The sequence below is a fragment of the Mus pahari genome, chromosome X (assembly GCF_900095145.1).
Source record: "Mus pahari chromosome X, PAHARI_EIJ_v1.1, whole genome shotgun sequence".
NCBI lineage: Eukaryota > Metazoa > Chordata > Mammalia > Rodentia > Muridae > Mus > Mus pahari.
This window is the reverse complement of record NC_034613.1, coordinates 138,809,384-138,827,458: the sequence shown is the minus strand read 5'-3', so window position 1 is coordinate 138,827,458 and position 18,075 is coordinate 138,809,384. Positions and strand designations below refer to the sequence as shown.

Sequence of the window (18,075 nt, the reverse complement as noted above, 5' to 3'; positions counted from 1 at the left end):
AGGTTTTTCCCCACTTTCTCCTGTGTTTTCTTAAATTATGTGAGATACTCTAGTATATGAATCAAACCTGAGTTGGGGGCTGTGGCAACTCTGATTTATAGTTGCCAGGTCAGAAGTGCTTGTGAGTGGCTTCTGGGGGGGGGGTTGGTATTGAAGTCCCACGGGACTGAGCCCTTAGCCTGTGGAGTCTAATCCTATTTTCAGTAGCTAGCATCAGAATTGAATCGAATTAGAGGATGCCCAGATGGTGTCTGCTGCAGAATTGCTTCTTGGTGGGCATGGAACTTCCCCAAACATCTGGTGACAGAACTATTTTGTGTTCTGAGGGTATGGTAGGAGAAAACAGGATTTGAGGAAAAAAAGAAAGTGTCTTGCACACACAGTAAAACTATGCATTTGCTTTTACAATAAATTATTAGTTCTGTCAATTATTTTACACCCTTGCTAACATTTCACTTATTAGATATATGTAGTTCTTATTTCTGTTGTATGTGTGTACTATATGCATATGTACCTATGAGCACATATACAAGTGTGCATCCATATGTGGGCCAAAGGTCAACTTTGTGTGTCTTTCTCTAATGCTTGCCATCTTTTGGACTCAGGGTCTCTCACTGCACTTGGAGCTTATAAATTCATTTACACTGGCTGGTTAATGAATTCTGGGGATCTGCCTGACTCTGCTGGTTTCAGACCTAGAGTGTCATTCTGTCTTTTATATGGATGCTGGGATCTGAATTCAGGTACTTATAACTTGTATGGCAGGTATTTAACTTACAGAGCTACTGCCCCAACCCCAGGTATACATAGTTCTAAAAGATAAGAATTGAATGAGCCCACTAAAACTAAACTTTATTTAGTTCTGTTTGTATTTCTACATTTTTTTACTTCATGTTTTTGGCACCTATGTATATAATACCCTTAAGTTTATAAATGTGTGTTTTTATTCTATTTCTGTCATATATACTGTCCTTTGGGGTAATATTTTGAGCCTTAATTTTCTTATCTTTGCACTTGCTTTTTACTTATTATTGGCATGTTTCTAAATATTTTTTCCTGAATTAAAACTTTTTTATGAGATTTATTTATTTTTAGTTTATTTGCATTGGTGTTTAGCATGCATGTATGTCTGTATACCACATGCATGCAGTGCTCACAGAAGCCAGAAGATGGCGTCAGATTCCCAGGAACTGGAGTTGCAGATGGTTGTGAGCTGCCATGTGGGAGAATTAAACCAGACTCCTCTGAAAGAGCAATGCTCTTCACCACTGAGCCTTCTCACTAGCCTCCTTTCGGAAAGATTCTTGGGCATTTTATTTTCAATCTTTACTATTTCATGCATTTTTTTTTCTCTAAGTAGGCTATATCTGGATTTTTAGTTTTTAACTCTGACAGTCTCCTTGGGTAAATTTGATGTCATTACCCTTGGTAAAGAAACTGACATGCTTGTTTTTACTCAGAGATTGATTGTTCAGGTTTAATTAAATTGCCATTTATTTCATATCCCCCCTTATTACTCTACCCTCTAGACAAATAGAATCTTCTGTTTTGTTTGACAGAACCTTGCTGTGTAGCTCAGGCTGGGGAGGAACTGAAAATCCTTCTGCCTCTGCCTCCCAGTGCCACCATACACAGCTGACAAATAACCATTCCATGAGATTTTTTTTTTTTAAAGTTTTCATTTCGTTGTTTTATTTTGAGACCGAGTTCTGCTATGTAACTTGGGCTAGTTTTGAACTCATACAGCCCAGGCTTGCCTTGAATTCAAAAGCGTGTTGTCTTAGCCTCTTTAGTGCTGGGGATCATAGGCATGTACTTGGCTCTAAAGTCTTTTGCATGACATTTAAAGGGAGATGTAACAGATGAGTTTGTGGAGTTGGAAAGTCAAACAGATAATCCTTTGACTCTAATCCACGTGCCCTTTCCACAGTGTTGGGGATGCAGAGCAAGGACAAGCAAGTCTCATTAAAGAACCTGGCTCAAGTTTAGCTCAGCATTGGTGGGTGGCTCTGGTACATCACCTAGGGTCTCTGATGGGCCAGACTGAGCACACTAGGTAAATAAGCATATTGGGTGGTAAGCATATCGGATGGTGAGCACAGAAGGCGATAAGCATAATAGATAGAGCATATTTGGGGACCAGCATATCAGGAGGTAAGCATAGTAGTAGGTACTAAGCATAGACTGTAGGAATAGCTGACTGCCAGTGTTCAGTGGACCCACATGTCTGGTAAGGAAGAATTATAAGGCAGTTGGATGTTTTCTTCAGGTGATCCCTTAGGAGGGTCCTGGACTTCCTGTTTTAGGAATGTGTTTTCCTAGCATGGGATTTGGGGCTTCTCAGGCTAAGGGCGGAACTTTAGCGTCTGTGTCTAGAGGGTTAAAAGGTGACAATTCTGGGGGAACCTCTAATGACTGTCACCACGAAGTGGAGTCTGGATTGTCAGAGTAGGTAGTCTACCTTGGAGTTGTGTTCTAGGCTTTGTCCCTAGCATCCTTCCTCTCTAGAAGAATGCATGTATCAGATGTCTTTATGTAAGAATAGCCTATGGTGAGATTAGATGACATCCCTACCCTGCCACATGACTCCTTTCCTGGGGTCCCTGAACTACTTGGGATGGAGGTTATCTTAAAGGAAGCCTGTCAGACATTGCCATAAGACCTTCCGAGAATGTCCTTGGAGCTCCAAATAAGATTATCTTGGGCCAATGAAAATGTCACAGTTTTTGTTCTTGGCAAGAATCCCAGCTCCCTCAGCTTGGGAACACCATTTATCCCACACCAAATGGAAACTTCATTTGGGTATTATGTTCATCTCCAATTAATAAATTACAAGAGAACAAGTTAATTCATCACTTGAAGCTTGGTCCAATAAAAACTGTCCACAGCATAGGAAATATAGGATGATAAAGCAGCTCATCATTGGGGTAGGGGTCTCATTTCTTTGAGGTCACTTGCATGTTGGGTATGAGTAGATGAAATAGCTCTCAGGGAATCTGTCACTAGAATGCTTCCCACCTCTAGAGGGACCCAAATGAGGTGACAGTGTTAGAACTAGAAGTGTCTCCAATATGTTGAGTGATGCGGGTAGCTTTGTCATGGCTGTAGGGACTCATAGTCCATAGCCTGGCATGGCCCAAAGTGGCAGACAGCTCCCCACTCATCACTATTTGCTATAGACCCTACCCTGCAAATCTCAAGGGAGAGAGCTGTTCCCTTCTCCCAGAATACCAGTGTACCATGGGAATTCATGAAGGAGTCTCGCTTAGGCTTGATGCTAATGAATGTGTGTGATGGAATGAATGTTTCCTTGCTCATAGCAAAACTGACCAGCTAGGATGCATTCCTCCCCTGGGACTGTTACCTCTGCCCAGTTTCCTGACCATGGTTTTCTGCAAAACTCCCTTGATGTTCAATGATGCCACTGAAGGGCTGGTGACATTGATGTCAGTGATGAAAAGCAGCAGACCCTCAGCTTGTCCTCTGCCCACTGTTCTCAGCCTTCCCATCACTCACTAACATTTCTAGCCATCCTGTGAGGAAAAGGCTATTGTCATTGCCCCTGATTCACAGAAAACAAAATAGAGATCCAGGAAGGTTAGGCAGATGTTAGAGGCTGCATGTGGTACCACACTGCCTGGTACCTGTCCTGGTCTCTGGATTTCCCAAAAGCTATTCATGAGACTTCATTTTGAGCCCAGAACCTCAATCTTCTACTCTTTTTCCAATTTATGTTAAAAAACCCATACACACACACACACAGACACACACACACACAAACACACACAAAATGGCTATATTTCCCTCTATTTTATTTCCTGTCTCTGGCAAGCCTAGGGTGCCATCCACCCCAGGGTAGGAATCCCTGACATTGAGGAAATGTTAAGTGTCTCAGTTAAGTGTCTGCTAAGCCCCAGTCTCAGTGTTCTTCCTGGCTCTTCAAGTGCCCCTTAGCAATGTCCATCCTTGAGGCTTTGTCGCTGAAAGAGAACAAATCGGGGACAGTAATCCTGAACTGAGGCATAAAGTCCCCCAATTCAGCAAATATAAATGGAAACTCTGAGGCCGTGTGATTCACTTTGCCAACATGACTCATGTTCTGCTAAGGTTTCCATGAACAATATGTTCACAGTCTGCTTTAATTATAGCCTAGATCTGCCACTGCCTCGGTGAGCCCCAGAGGCACCGGGCCCTCAACCCCCAGTGTTGCCAGTTGAAATGTCTCCCAGGGAGAGGGGGAGAGGACACTGGAAATGGTTTTCTGCCAGTTCTATTGGTCACATGGCATAGTGGATAGCCTCTACAGGGGGGGCTCAGTGAGGGGCGGCACCCCCAAAGGTGCTGGAAAAGCATAAGCTCACAGGGTGCCTTGCTGCTGGGGCTTCCCCTCCATGCAGAGTTGAGATTCACAAGCACCCAGTGTGGGTGTTTGGAGTGATCAATTGAGAGAAAGAAACAGGGTTGAGTCAAAGCTCCTGCAAGCGAGGGTGGAGGGAACCCCGAGGCTGCCTGATGAGCTTGGGGGTGGCTCACATGGGCTTGGTGACAGTGGACAGAAAATGAAAAACAAACCCTGTCCCATCCACTTCACAGGCACTTTGCCATTGCAGTGGAAGACACAAGGGCTCCTGCTTGGGAAGGGTATCATTTTACAAATGTAGAGTGGACCTTTCCCTCTCTTATGCAGCTATTAGAGTGTTTCAGAGGCAGCAGGAGCTGGTTGCCATGAGTGGAGGGGAGAGAAAGCATTTGGGGCTGTCTCTAAAAGGAATTCTTTGAATGTTAGGATCCAGGAGCCTTACTCCTACCTATATTATAAAATTTAACATTTATTTAGCATTTATTATGTGCCAAGTGGTATCCATGCGCTATACAAATATTAATATGTTTGTCTCTTGCAACAACTCCAGGAAGCAGAGGTATGATCATGGAGCCAGTCACTGTGGAGCTGGAGGGGGCAGCATGCAGGGCTTGGTCTAGGGCCTGTGCTCTGTAGCACTGCTGGCATTGGGTTGTACTGGGCACCATGGCTATGGTGTGGGGCCAGAGCCTTGAGGAAAAGCAGCTCTGTCTATTGCACGTTCGTGACCTCATTCTCCCATGGTTGCAGGTGACCCTGGTAGGTGAGTCTAACACCCCACTCCATGTGTTCTGAGAGTGTCCAGTGGCTCAGAGAAAAGATGAGATCTGCTTCCTCAGCCTTCTTCCTTCCCAACAAATTTCAGGTTCACTCCTGCATCCCCCCCTACCCCCTGTGTATATGATGTTAGAGAGAGAGAATGGATGTGTGTGCATGTGCATGTTTGTGTGAGTGCAGACGCCTGTGTTATGGGGCACACTGTGGAGGACAGAAGACAATCCCGGTGTTAGCCCCAGCTTCCCACCTTGTTTGACTCAGGGCCTTTTTTGTTGCTCACTGCTGCCTAGGTTAGGCTATCCTGATGAACAATTCTGCTTCCCTATTAGGCTTGAAAGCTATAAGACAAACTAGATTAATTTCTGTTTATGATTAAACCTCTGTTTCTTAAGGATGAGGCTATGCCCCACCTATAACTACGAATGGTTCTGAACTGCCTGTTCCAGGAATGATGATCATGCGTTTGTTTGAAAAAGTTATGACCATCTCACAAACATGTCATTGTTTCAGGAAGTTATCACTAACTTGTCATGCTTATGTTCTGCTTCTATAATCCTGCTTGCCCACCAAGTCCTCCATTTGGAAACCCCTTACCCCTGAGCTATAAAACCCTTATATTCCCTATGTCCAATGCTGACTTCTTGAATCCCACCTTAGGGGGAGGCAGCCCTTGTACATGGATAAGAATGCTTAATCATTTAATAAATTTGGCCACAATGATTTGAGTTGTCTTTCTCCTCCCATTTTCTGGAATTCCCTTATCTGTCTCCCATTTCATTGTCGAAGGACTTGGATTCCAAAGACTTGTAGCTTTACATGGGCCCTGGAATCCAAACTCAGGTTCTCATGCTTGATTGAAAAACACTTTACCCACTGACCATCTTTTTATCCCCACTCTCCCTTCGAAGAGCATCCGTATTCCTCTCAAGGAAAGCAGGGGCACTTTGCAATAACAGGCCCTTAGGTGCCAAGTGTCAAGAGGAAGAAAGCATTTCAGTTGAACCTAGAAGCAGGGGTTAGGATATGCCTCCCTTCTCCCTTCTCCTGCCTGCCTCTGGCTGCAGGGGTAGAGTGGAGTGTTTAGAATGGAATACAGGTCAGGGCCTTAGCCACTCTAGGTGTTCACAGCAGATGCTTAAATTGGCCTCACACCAGGCAAGCTAGCTCGGGGCCCTCGGAGTTCAACATTTCACACTGTATTTCTCTCTACTAGCTGCTGTGTAAGATCTGCCAAAGCTTTCTATTGATGCAAATGATCATTCACTTTGTATACTGAGAAAACACCCTAGGAAAGCTGAGCCAGTATTCACAGGCACAGTACAAAGGTCACCTGTCTGAATGCAAATTTCATTTTTCGGAATCATCCTGGCCTGTCCTTCAGAGTACAGCCTTGCTTGCAGATCTAGCATGGAGCTAGGGAGTGACATCTACATCTGGCTCTTGAACTTCTGCCACAGGTCAACAGTTCGTGTACAGTATAACATTGTCAAGCATTCATTGTTGCATGCATTCATGTCTTGCTGACCTCTAGATTTAATACACAAAGATAGATTGTATAATCACCATATATTTCAGAGAGGAGGAAACTGAGGCACCAAGAGACTATACTCAGAGGTGCTCTAAGCAGGAGGTGGTTGAAATTCTGTCTGCTGGTGAAGACAGGATTGGGGGGTTCAAGAAGCAGTTGCAGCTGGGGCCCATATCAGAAACTAAATGCTGGCTCCCTTATAGCTGTGCCAAAGGCACCCCTGGTCAAGGTATCTAGGGTGACTGTGTCTGTATTACATCTGAGACTCTGGTTACCAGCTTTGGCTGTTTCCAAAACACTATCTGCTTTTCTTCTGACCTTCAGGTGGGTCCTTTGAGAGGAGCTTAGTAGGCTGTTGTCCCAAGTCTTGAAAGCTGGGGAACTTGGAGAAATGGTCTCAGAACTCCGGGCATGGAGCCAGGACTCTCTGACCTCCTGTCTTTTGGAGGCCTGAAAAAAGAGCCTTGCTGGGCATGTTGGGGTTATGAGCCACGACAGGACCCTGTGCTCTTGACTACCCATCCACAAATAGAACTGCCAACTCCCAGGCTGGCTTTAGAGTACAGGGTGTGGTATTTGTGTACCACGTATGAAGTTTCTGCTTTGCTGCTCCCTTTTCCAGGCAAACACCTCACAGGACTGGGCCTCCTCAGAGTCAGTCCTCTGTTGTTTTCTGCCCATTTCCACTTTTGCCCTTCAAGGTGCATGCTACTGACTAACCTTCTGGAATGTTCCCTATGACTGCCTTTCCTCAGGGAGGGCCTCCCTTTTTTTCAGTGAGTGACTCACTACATTTCTTGCTTGCTTTCTCTTGTTTTTTTTTGTTTTGTTTTGTTTTTTTGATTATGCCTCCTTTTTGGGAAAAAAAAATCATCAAATTTAAAACAGCCCAGCACATCTATTTTAAGTGCAGGAGATGCAGCCTTTGAACAACTTGCAGAATGCAAAATGTTTACAATTTTCGAAGATCTCAGCTGTAAAGCTTGTAAGTCATGCTTCCTTACTTGAAGGGCCCACAGGTACTTGGGGATGTTGGGGATCTGAAGTCTAACAGGTGTGTATAACAGGAAAACATCTTGAAAGGGCAGATTGGAACAGAAGTTTATGGTGTCCCAGTGATGGTTCCCAGTCTTTGTATCCATTGCTGTCTCTACTGTCTAGCAACTGCAGCCCTACCTGAGGGGCACAGACTAGGCATGTGTCTATATACCCGTGTATGCAAGCATGCGTGTACACGAATGGCTATGTTTGCTTGGAAAGGTTCTAAGGTAGTGCTGGGGTCTTTAGGCCTGATCAAGAATGATGAAGCATATTGGAAGGGCTCCATCCACTCTCTAGTTTCATCTATTCGCTGCCATTTCCAGTTGTTAGAATCTTACCCAAAACAGCATCCAAGCCAGACCAATTGCTCCTAGAAACTGTGGGTAACTCACACTTGAAGTTCAACCACACTGGGCACTTATCCTTCCTTACCTTCTTATGGACATAATCCCTCCCAGTGTTGTATAAAGCAGACCTCTTTTCCCTTCTGTCTCTAGCTAGCCTCATTGCCCTGATTCTCCTTAAAGCCAATCTCTCAGGGAAGCATCTAGAACAGTTATGCCATGTCTCTGCTCAAAATTTCCCAGTGAGTTGTGACAAAAACCAAAGCGGATGCTCCCTTGCCCCTGGCTTCCTTGACCATCTTAGGTGCGCTTCTGCCTTTACACTGGTTGTTGGCTCTAAGACTCTTTTCCCACCCACTGCCTGGCTCAGGCCCTCACTAATCTTAGGTTTGATCAAGACTCGCCTCAGCAGAGAGCCTCTCCAACCACCCCCAACCCCATACCACAAACCTTGCCCCTGCACCTCTGCTTTATCCTCATGTAGCTTGTGCCACCCCAACACATCTAATCACTCATTCCTTCATTTCCTGAGGTGAGAACAGAGGAGTTGGGATTGGCTCTTCAGCCCTTGGTTACACTAATAGAAGACAGACCTGATCTCACAAAGCTGGACTATGTGTAGGCTCTTGAGTCCCATCTTGCTGCAGGTGATTTACTAATCTTTCTCTTTCATGGAGTTGTGTGCCCATCCCATGGGGGGAGGGTTTGGAGGAAGTGGCATACATGATACCATGTAAACTCTTCCTAGCAGTGCCAGTAGTTCTCTGGCATTGCTGAGCAAATATGGTTGCCCTAGTCTGTGCCCAGGATTGGGATGCTGGCATCGAGTGACAGAGGGTGTAGGCTGTGCTTCACCTCCAGAAACTTGTGCATCTCTTTGACCCCAGGCTGGCGGCTACCAGACTGCCTTGCAGCTTTCATGCCTGTTTCTTCTGCTCTTCACAGGCTCACACCATGCAAGTTCTAGCACTGTTTGCACTGAGAGAGTGCCCAAACACCGACTCCCTTTAGCCCCACTCCCATGACCCCTCTCATACTGATGACTAGTCTGTGTCTTTACTAGACACGGAGCCTCTGAACTCCAGCCTGTCCATTCTGGCAGCAGCATACATGTATGCTGCCAATACTAAGCTGATGGCCAGCTGGTGGCACCCCCCTACCAAGTACACTCAGCAGAGCAAGTCTTCCATGAGTCCCAGGCCCTGGGCAGGAAAAGGAGCGATTCGGACCCTAAGAGCCCAATCCTTCTGGGTCACATGCCACACAGGGCTCCTCCCCTGATGTAGTGCTCTCTCTGAACCTCTCAGCCTGACTGCAATGGAGCTCAGCAGCTTGTGCTTAATGAGGAAAGAAATGCAGGGGAGTTCTTTTGCCTGCCTCTCTAGAGGACAAGGAGAGGGAGCTGGGGAGAGGGAAGCCTCCTCTAGATGCCTGTGCCTCCCTCTAGCCTAGGGGAGGGCCTCCCATGCTCACAAGAATGCAGGAGCAGGTCCTGGTGACAGCTGGGGAAAATTATTCACACTGTCAGGAGAGAGGCTTATACCATGATTCTGTTCCAATTCTTTATTTTTAAATCCCCCAGCTGGCTAGGGGCTTAAAAGGAACGATGTGACAATCATTTGCATCTTGTTCCAGATGGGCTGTCACTCAGGGTCCAGAGAGCCTAATGGGGCTGGGTTTGTGGTCATGAAGAATTTGTGGCCCATCAGCAACTCCCCCAGGCTTTGCTGTACTGATTTATGACAGCTTCTTGGAAGCTGAAGACTGTGTGGTGGGGCTGGGTGGGGCTGTCCCTGGACACCAGTGGCAATCTGACAACTGTGGCTCAGCAGCTGCACTTCCAAAGAGAACAAACAAAACTGTCCTGCCTCCAGTCAGGGGTGAGAGACCCATGTGTTCCCTTTACTCCCGCTACAAGACTTTGATGGCCAAGTTGTCCAGATCAGACACCTGGGAGAGGAAGAAAACAGGCCATTCTTTCTTTTCTGGACAAAGGAACAAAAGCTAAACGCCTGGCTGGAATAACATTTGTTTAGGACGGTTGCTCTCAACCCTCTTCATTATCCCTACACTGTGAGATTGAGTCCACCTCAACTGGAGAAGGCAGATGCCCAGCTAATGGCCTCTAGCCTCCAGCTGCTACTGCGTTCCTGCCTAAGACCTTGCACTGGCAGCTTGTGGCTGTTTGCAGTTCATGCTAGTGACAGGTGGCAGTCCCTACATTAAGTTTCCAGAAGGGCAGAAGCAATGGCTTTAGTGGCAGTATCCTGCATCAGAGGCATCTGTGAGGCTGGGAACAATCTGGAGACTTGTTCTGATATGTGACTTACCCAATCTTCTTTATGGAATATCTTCCATATTTACCCAGCTAGAGTTTGACTTACTTGCAAACAAGCACTGCAACATTTGGTCAAAAGTAACATGACAGCAATGAGAGTCTAGAGCCAGTTACTGATATTTCTCCTTGGCAAGTCTATCCAGAGTTGGTTGCTGGGAAGATCCTTCAAAACCGAGTTGTGAGGCTAGGGCCCAGCAGGTAAGAGTGACTGCTACGCAAGCAGAAGGACCTGAGTTTAAACCCCAAAAACTTATAGAAAAGGTCATGTGTAGCCACATATATGTCCATAACTTCGGCACAATCTATGCATATGAATGCATGTGCACAAAAGTAGTGGCACACAGGAGAGTAGAGACAGGACCGCTGGCTTCTAGCTTAAGTCCAGAGTCAGTGAGACTGCTTGAAGGGAGTGAGGTGGCGATAGACCAGGACATCCAGTGTCTTCCTCCAGTCTACAGTGTGACACATACTTCTGCACACCCCCCCCCCTTAAAGGAAGCTATGAAATCAGTTATCCCTTGTGCTCATTGAAGACACAGCTTAGTCAACCCGAAGCCTGTCCTTTGCAAAGCGTGGCACCTCACCTGCACTAGCTGGAGGTGGACGGCTTCGGCAGCCACCAGATTTAGAACTGAGATGTGAATGTCAACACAGCAGCATGAACTCTCTATCAGCAGCCTGGTCAATGTCCTTTCCTCCTAGGGCTTCAGAAATGAGCAGGCTGCTTGTTATCTGCCACTGTGCATGCCTGAGCTCCTATGTACTTACTTAGTGAAGCCTGGGCATAGAAGGCATGCTGCAAATGCCTTTGGATTCGTTTGTTCATTTTTTCAGAAGAGTTATGTACTGCAGTAAGGTGAGGGGAAAGTCACACAAGTTCAGAGTTTAGTTTCTATTGATTCCAGTTCCTCTAAGAAGCATTATAGTCCCTTAAAATGCACATATACTCGCTTAAAAAAACAATTTTCTGATGGAATTTTCTCTAACAGTCAGGCACAGCATAAAATTGGAGATCAGTCTTAATATCTGGTCTTTTCATTCCTCTGGTAATTCACTCGGTGACTCAAGGTTATGGCTTTTTCTAAATGACTTTCTGATGGACAGATGAGGGGTACAGGGCCCTGAGAGGGTCAAGAACAGCTTTCTTTCTTCACAGACAGAACTATCAATGACCATGTATGGGGACAGAAGGAATTCTGGGAACATGATGTTCTTCCTTCCTGCAAGGTACAGAGCTATACACAGCATATGGCAGGGACTTAAAAGCTGAAGTCACCTTAAAGAGAGTGGCAGAGAGAGAGAGAGAGAGAGAGAGAGAGAGAGAGAGAGAGAGAGAGAGACTGTTGTCCCCTTTGACAACAAGGAAGCAAAAAGACAAAGGTGACTTGGCAGACTTATGCACAAGTCAATAGAACAGAGATGACTCCACTGTAATTTATAGAAAGGGAGGCCAAGCCTCCTGTCATCTTGTCCAGAAATAAATGGCATCAATCAACTGGCCAAGTGTTTCTCTTGGCTCCTGATTGGTGGGCTCTCCTTTTGTTCCAGCAGACACATCTGCATTCTTTCTATCTGAGAAGCTGAGGCCCGACAACCACTATTTGGGAAAAGACTGGTGGACTCACCTGGCACATTTTTACCTCATTTCAGATGGTCTGTGTTGCTCTAGGGTGTATCTGGTTACCTACCTAACTGCCAAAGGAAGGTTCCGTACCCGTCAGGAGACTTCTTACTCTTCTTTGCAGATGGGCAAACTAAGGCACGCAGAGGTCAATCTGCTTGCTCAACATCAAGTACTGGTGTCAGTGTTAGGATGGTAAACTTAATGGTAAAATCACAGGACAGACCATAGGGCAGCCTGCTGCCTTTCAGCTAAATATGTTCAAAGAAGTATTAATGTGTCTGCCCTCTGAGACCACATTATAGTCCCCTGCAAAAGTAAAAAGCAAGACAAAACAAAAACACCAAAACCCCAAACCCCCAAACCAAAACCCTGGTTTTCCAGGTCTGGGAGAGAAAATGGGGAAAAGCCTCCTGACCATGCCCCTGGGAGTTGGGGACCAGTCGATCAAGCCCTAGGCCACAGGGCTTGTGAGGCCTTCCCCTTCCAGTACCTCTAGGAAAGGGGAGGCTTGTTGCCATCCTCTCCAACATCTGCCTGTCTTGGGCTGCTCGCTAAAGGGATAGTCTCAGAAGCCTGCTCTCCTCCTTTGAAGCTGGCAGCTTGCTGCCTGTGGAAATGCAGTCCTATTTCAGGACTTCATTTGAAAGAGATTTCAAAGAGCGGCTGGGAAGCTGTAGCGAATTGCTTTTTGTGGCTTGTCTTCTTGGCCAGAGTCTCATCTTCAGCCCAAACCAGCAGCTGCCACTTCTCACGTCACAGTTACATCACTGGCAGGCTGAATGTTCAAAGTCAGCCCTGGGCCCAGTCTGAAGGGCTCTAGTTCTTCTAGAACTTCTCTCATGCAGCACTGGGCACTCTTATGCCTCTATCTTTTTTACTGTATGTTCAAATTTCTCTACCAGGAGCCTGTTAGCCAATTACAGGATGCTGAGCCTGGATTATGTTGAAAATGTCTTAAAGATATAAGAGGGCAGGAGAGATGCTCAGCGGTTAAGAGAGCTTGCTGCTCTTCCAGAGGACCTGAGTTTGGTTCTCAGAATCCATGTCAAGGTGGCTCAAAAATGTCAATAGCTCCAGCTACTGGGGATCGGATACTTCCTGCTGGCTTCCACAGAGACCCCTACACAGGTGGTGCGCATGCACATGCGTGTGTGTGTGTGCACGTATACAACAGAAACAGATAAGTACATTTTTTTAAAAAAATGCCTATAAATGCTAAGGACCCCCATGGCTCCCTGGCATCTTCTGCTTTGAGAACAAGGTGTCATGCCCTGCATCTGCACTCTGAGAGCTCCGGACACCTCTGAGCACCGTCCTCTGTCCTGGCCCGCAGGACAGTTGAACAGGGTCAGGGTCGCTCCCAACAGTCCTCCTTTCATCTCCACATACACTTGGAGAAGCTAAGGGAACAGCCTTGTTTCCATTTCAGAGGTGAAAAGCCACTGCGAATTGTAACCTATCACATCCAAATGGGAGCATGATACTTGGGCACCAGTGACATCTTTCAGGGCTGATTATTCACAGAAACTATTATTTTAGTTGTTCATCCCTGTCCTAACATGGGGAAGACAAGACTTAAAAAGAAATTCTATCCACCAGGACAATGGTGAAATATTTAGCAGACTTTGTCAGGCCTGAGCCTTCACTGCCACAGTGCCCATCTGTGAGTGCTTCTGTAAAAATGAAGGGAGCATTGTTTCTGCAGGAACATACATTTCTATGGCAGATGCTGACTCATGGTCTGAGCATGCATGAGAGTGCTCTCAGGGGGAGCAGGGACATAGGCTACCTGTTACAATCCTAAAACAAGGCTTTGGCTGCCTATCAGAAAGGCCAGGTACCTTTTCTGTTGTTATTGTTTTCTGGATTCCGGGAGATAAGGGATTTCCTTAAGGTAAGAGAAGACACCCTTAAGTATAAGCAGTCAGAACAAGTTCCTCTGAAGATTATAAGCCAAAGGTAACTAGGGCAAATTTAGTCTATGTTGGCAATGAAGAACTATATGGCCAGAGTAGACTGGGGCACTGAAAAAAATTCCAGACAGACTTATTCTGTTTGGTAAACAGCTTGGTTCAGACAGACGTCATTCTGTTAAGATGTGCCCCTGTCAGGGTCTGCCTGCCTAGCTATTGTTGCTGGAAGGATCTTTCCACCTTCTAGATGTGTCACTAGTTCATTGAACCTATTTCTGTAACTCTTGGTGAGAGTCAATTTAAGCTGCTTCTCAGTTCACTCTGCACTCAGAAGAGACCAATTTCTAGTTCCTTTTTGGAGTCCATGAGAGCAGATGCTGTGACAAATGTTCCAGTGAAATGAACCTAGAAAATGATCCCAGGGTGCTTCTCAGGGGAGCAGTGGATTCATCAGTATTATCTGTGGCTTAAACACATCCTGCTTTCAGGCTGAGTGCTGTCATCTCTCCCTGTGAAGCTTTCTGGTGGGACATGCTTTTGTGACAGAACAGGGGCTCCAGGGGGAAGGCAGAAGAACGTTCCCAATGAGGCTACAAATGACAGATTCAGAGGGTGGACATGTTTATGGGTAAGGCCCTACTGCATCTGGCAGCCTGAACTGGGCAGCAGTTCCTGCAAATGAGAAGCGACCGCTTTTGTTAGGTAGGTCATTGTGCCATAAGCCCCACTAGGAGCACTGTCATAAAAGAGGTGGCAAATTCCTGTGGCTTGGTCTTTTTCCAGGATGTCTGTGGTTCCAAATGACACCTGCAGCCAGAAAAAGCAGGAAAAAAAATGAGCGGAATCTCCTTTTTTTCCTTCACAAAGGACTCTTCATGTTGGAAGTGGTGGGTTACAGGCAGGGCTGGGAGCTGGAGGCTATGCCTCACAGCAAGAACCCAGAGCCACAAGGCAGGTGACATGATAACATGACACAGAATGCATGGTAAAGTGGCCACTGTGGATACTGTGTTTTCACAGGCCTCCTTTTGCTGCTCAGTACTGATCCTTGGAGATGACAGCTTCTTTGCCCCACTCAATTTTGTGTGTAGGGTAAGTAGTTTACCAAAAGCCAGGTATGTAATGTCTGGAATAAAACCGACAGTAATAAAGACCAGCTTCCTTAAAGGTTGTTAGATTTCCCAAGTGGCCAACTTCACCATTTCCTAACCAAATGGTGGCATTTTTTTTCTTTTTTTTTTTTTTTTTTTTTTTTTTTTTTTTTTTTTTTTTTTTTTTTTTTTTTTTTTTTTTTTTTTTTTTTTTTTTTTACCATCTGTGATGACATTTTCTTGGTTTGAGTATATGCCTCCCAATTAGACACAATCTCCAGCATGTACAGGGAGAGCTGGAGACCAAGCCGACTACCCCACCTTTGCCCCAGTTCCACCCACCTGGTCCTGCAGAAACAGCTGATTGGCCAGCTGCACGATCTGGTCCACATGGATGATACCCCCGATACTGTCCATTTCGGTATCTGAGAGCAGAGTCAGTACCATGATGGCTTCTACCAGTAGTTGCCGATACTCAGGCTGGGACACACGGTTGAGCACTGACTCCACATGGACGGCAAACTTGATCTCACAAGGGGTCATCTACCAAATGATCAGCAGGTTGCCAGTGTGAAAGATGGGCCAGACAGAGCCCTATCATCAATGCTACCCTAGCACTGTTGGAGCTCAGCTCAAAGGCTGCCTTCCTCCTGGACATTGTCTTGACTTTATAGCAGCAGCCCTCTGGAACAGAGGGTGACCGCTTTTCCCTGAGGGCCAGCTGAGCTTGTTCTAGTTCTTTCTGTCTGTCTTTTGATTGTGACTTTTAGGGAGCAGGGGCCATTTCTTATTTCTTAAAGAGATTCCCTGTGGTATAAAGAATGGTACCAGGCTGGTGTGATGGCTCAGCAGGTAAGAGCACTGACTGCTCTTCCAAAGGTTGAGTTCAAGTCCCAGCAACAACATGGTGGTTCACAACCATCTGTAATGAGATCTGACACCCTCTTCTGGTGTGTCTGAAGTCAGCTACAGCGTACTTATGTATAATAATAAATAAATCTTTGGACCAGAGCAAACAGGGACTGAGCAAGTGGAGTTGACCAGAGTGAGCGGGGCTGACCGGAATGAGAAGTCCTAAAAATTCAATTCCCAACAACCACATGAAGGCTCACAACCATCTGTACAGCTACAGTGTACTCATATACATAAGTAAATAATTAAATCTTTTTTTTAAAAAAAAATAGTGGTACCTTGGGCAGGGTAAAATTAAAAAAAATAAAGAAAACAAAATATTTTTTAAAAGAATGCCTGCAGTGCCTGGTGTGGTGCCTCCTGCTTGAAGGCTAAAGCTACCCCAGAGCACATGGAGGGCAGGGGAGCCGAAGGAAAGGCTGCTTGTGCTTGAAGGGGCCCTGGCTGCTTCTAGTACATGCCTGACAGGCTTTGGGTGGGGTTTTAAGGGCCCAGAGAGTTTATAAATGCTATTGCTGAGGGGAATGAGAGGGAAAGTTAACAAGAAAGGAATTCTGCACAATTTGCAGGTGAGACAGTTAAAGCGATCAGACCTACAGATGGCCTAGCTCTGTAGACTAACCCTAAAAGGCATGTGTAGCGTCAGCCATGAGCTGAGCCCAGGCTGGGCTGCTATCTGGCTCTTCTCACTTTACCTCTTGGGTTGTTGAGGATGGGAGGACATAACCATCGATGGACAGGCCATGGCACTAAAAGCAGAACACAGACATTTCAGTCAGATTCTAACACAAGTGTGTGCTTGCTCACACACACACACACACACACACACACACACACACACACACACACACACACACACTTTCCTTGGCCTGGAAATCTGCACGAGGGTTGGAACATGCCAGACTGTCAAGAGTTATTTTTAGAGTGCTGTTCTCACTGCCCACAGGCTGTGTTTTCGATGGAACAATTCTAGGGAAAGCAGCAGGCATCTTTCAGATTGGTGCAGGAACAGTGTCCTAGGGAGCTGCTGCGACCTCCTCCCAAGAGGCTCTGCGTTGCACTTGACAACTGGACCCTGGTGCCTGCCAGACCCCCTTTGGTACCATAATGAAGAGAGATGTTCATGGTGAAGTAATGCTCCTGTGCCTTTGCAGCCGTCTATTTTTGAGATTTCTATAATAAGCACCAATCACAAAAGGCTGGAGCGAGCACACACACACACACACACACACACACACACACACACACACACACACACACCCATGTATATAAATATCAACAGGGTGCAATGTAAAATACTGCTTTTTCATAATAAAAGTGTCTTGGTATTGGGCCAGCAGAAGCCTGGCCGGAAATGTATGGTGCCCCAGAAAGGCTGAGGAGAGTTTCGAGGAATAGGTGGGCCTATTCTAACTGGCCACCTTTTACCCTCCAGCTGGCAGCAGCTGCCCTGCCTTCATGCTACCTGCTTCAAGGGCTCCTTACAAGTCTAGAAGGGTGGACCTGGGGTCTCTATAGGCAGCTGTCTTGAGCAAGGCCTTGGTCCACAGAGCATAGGCCCTGAAGCTCTGTGACTGGCCCTGGGCACCTGCTACAGAAAGAAGACAGCGGGCTGTGGCTTCACAAAGGAGCTGAAATATGTTCTCATTCAGGGGTACTGCAGTCCTCTCCTACTGTGAAATGAGCTCAAAAGGAATGGTTCAGAGAAAAAAGAAATATGTCTTGCTTTGCAAAGCTTTTAATGAGGCACACTGTCCCTCCATGGGGTGGCAGGACAAGCCCTGGTGGGGGCTTTGGGAGTGGTGTGAATACTCTGGAGTAGGAATGTGGGGGAAGATGGAATTGTGGGGTGTTGAGAACAAAGTGGTCCTGCCTTCTCACGCTACCCCCCACTTTAGCAGCAGGTGTTTTAGACAGGTCCTCCTGCACTCAGTCCATGGATGTGTCATTTCCTGTCAGTTTCAAACTCCAAACTCCAATGCAATGTTAACAGCCCCTAGGCAGATGGGAAGCACAGCACTATTACACTGCTATGGGAGCAGTGGGCAGCTGGTTAAGGGATGGGGGCCCTAGGGTCTCTATCTTCCAGCTGTGGAAACATGGTTATTCCAGGGCAGGAGGGAGTGTGTATCTTCAGGGCACATGGC

General features: G+C 46.3%; 1 protein-coding gene across 3 annotated transcripts in view; it reads right to left on the bottom strand.

The window, feature by feature from the left end:
* Positions 1–13,679: 13,679 nt before the first annotated feature.
* Positions 13,680–18,075, bottom strand: part of Phka2 (phosphorylase kinase regulatory subunit alpha 2) — a 76,623-nt gene continuing 72,227 nt past the window's right edge. For 2 of the 3 annotated variants that reach the window (XM_021187651.2, XM_029534208.1), the window contains 3 exons: positions 16,624–16,677; positions 15,359–15,559; positions 13,680–14,732 (listed from right to left, as the gene is read on the bottom strand). In XM_021187651.2, coding sequence (XP_021043310.1) covers positions 14,562–14,732; positions 15,359–15,559; positions 16,624–16,677 — 426 coding nt within the window. In that variant the 3' untranslated portion in view covers positions 13,680–14,561. The remainder of the gene's footprint in view (positions 14,733–15,358; positions 15,560–16,623; positions 16,678–18,075) is intronic. The other variant, XM_029534207.1, reaches the window with a different exon arrangement.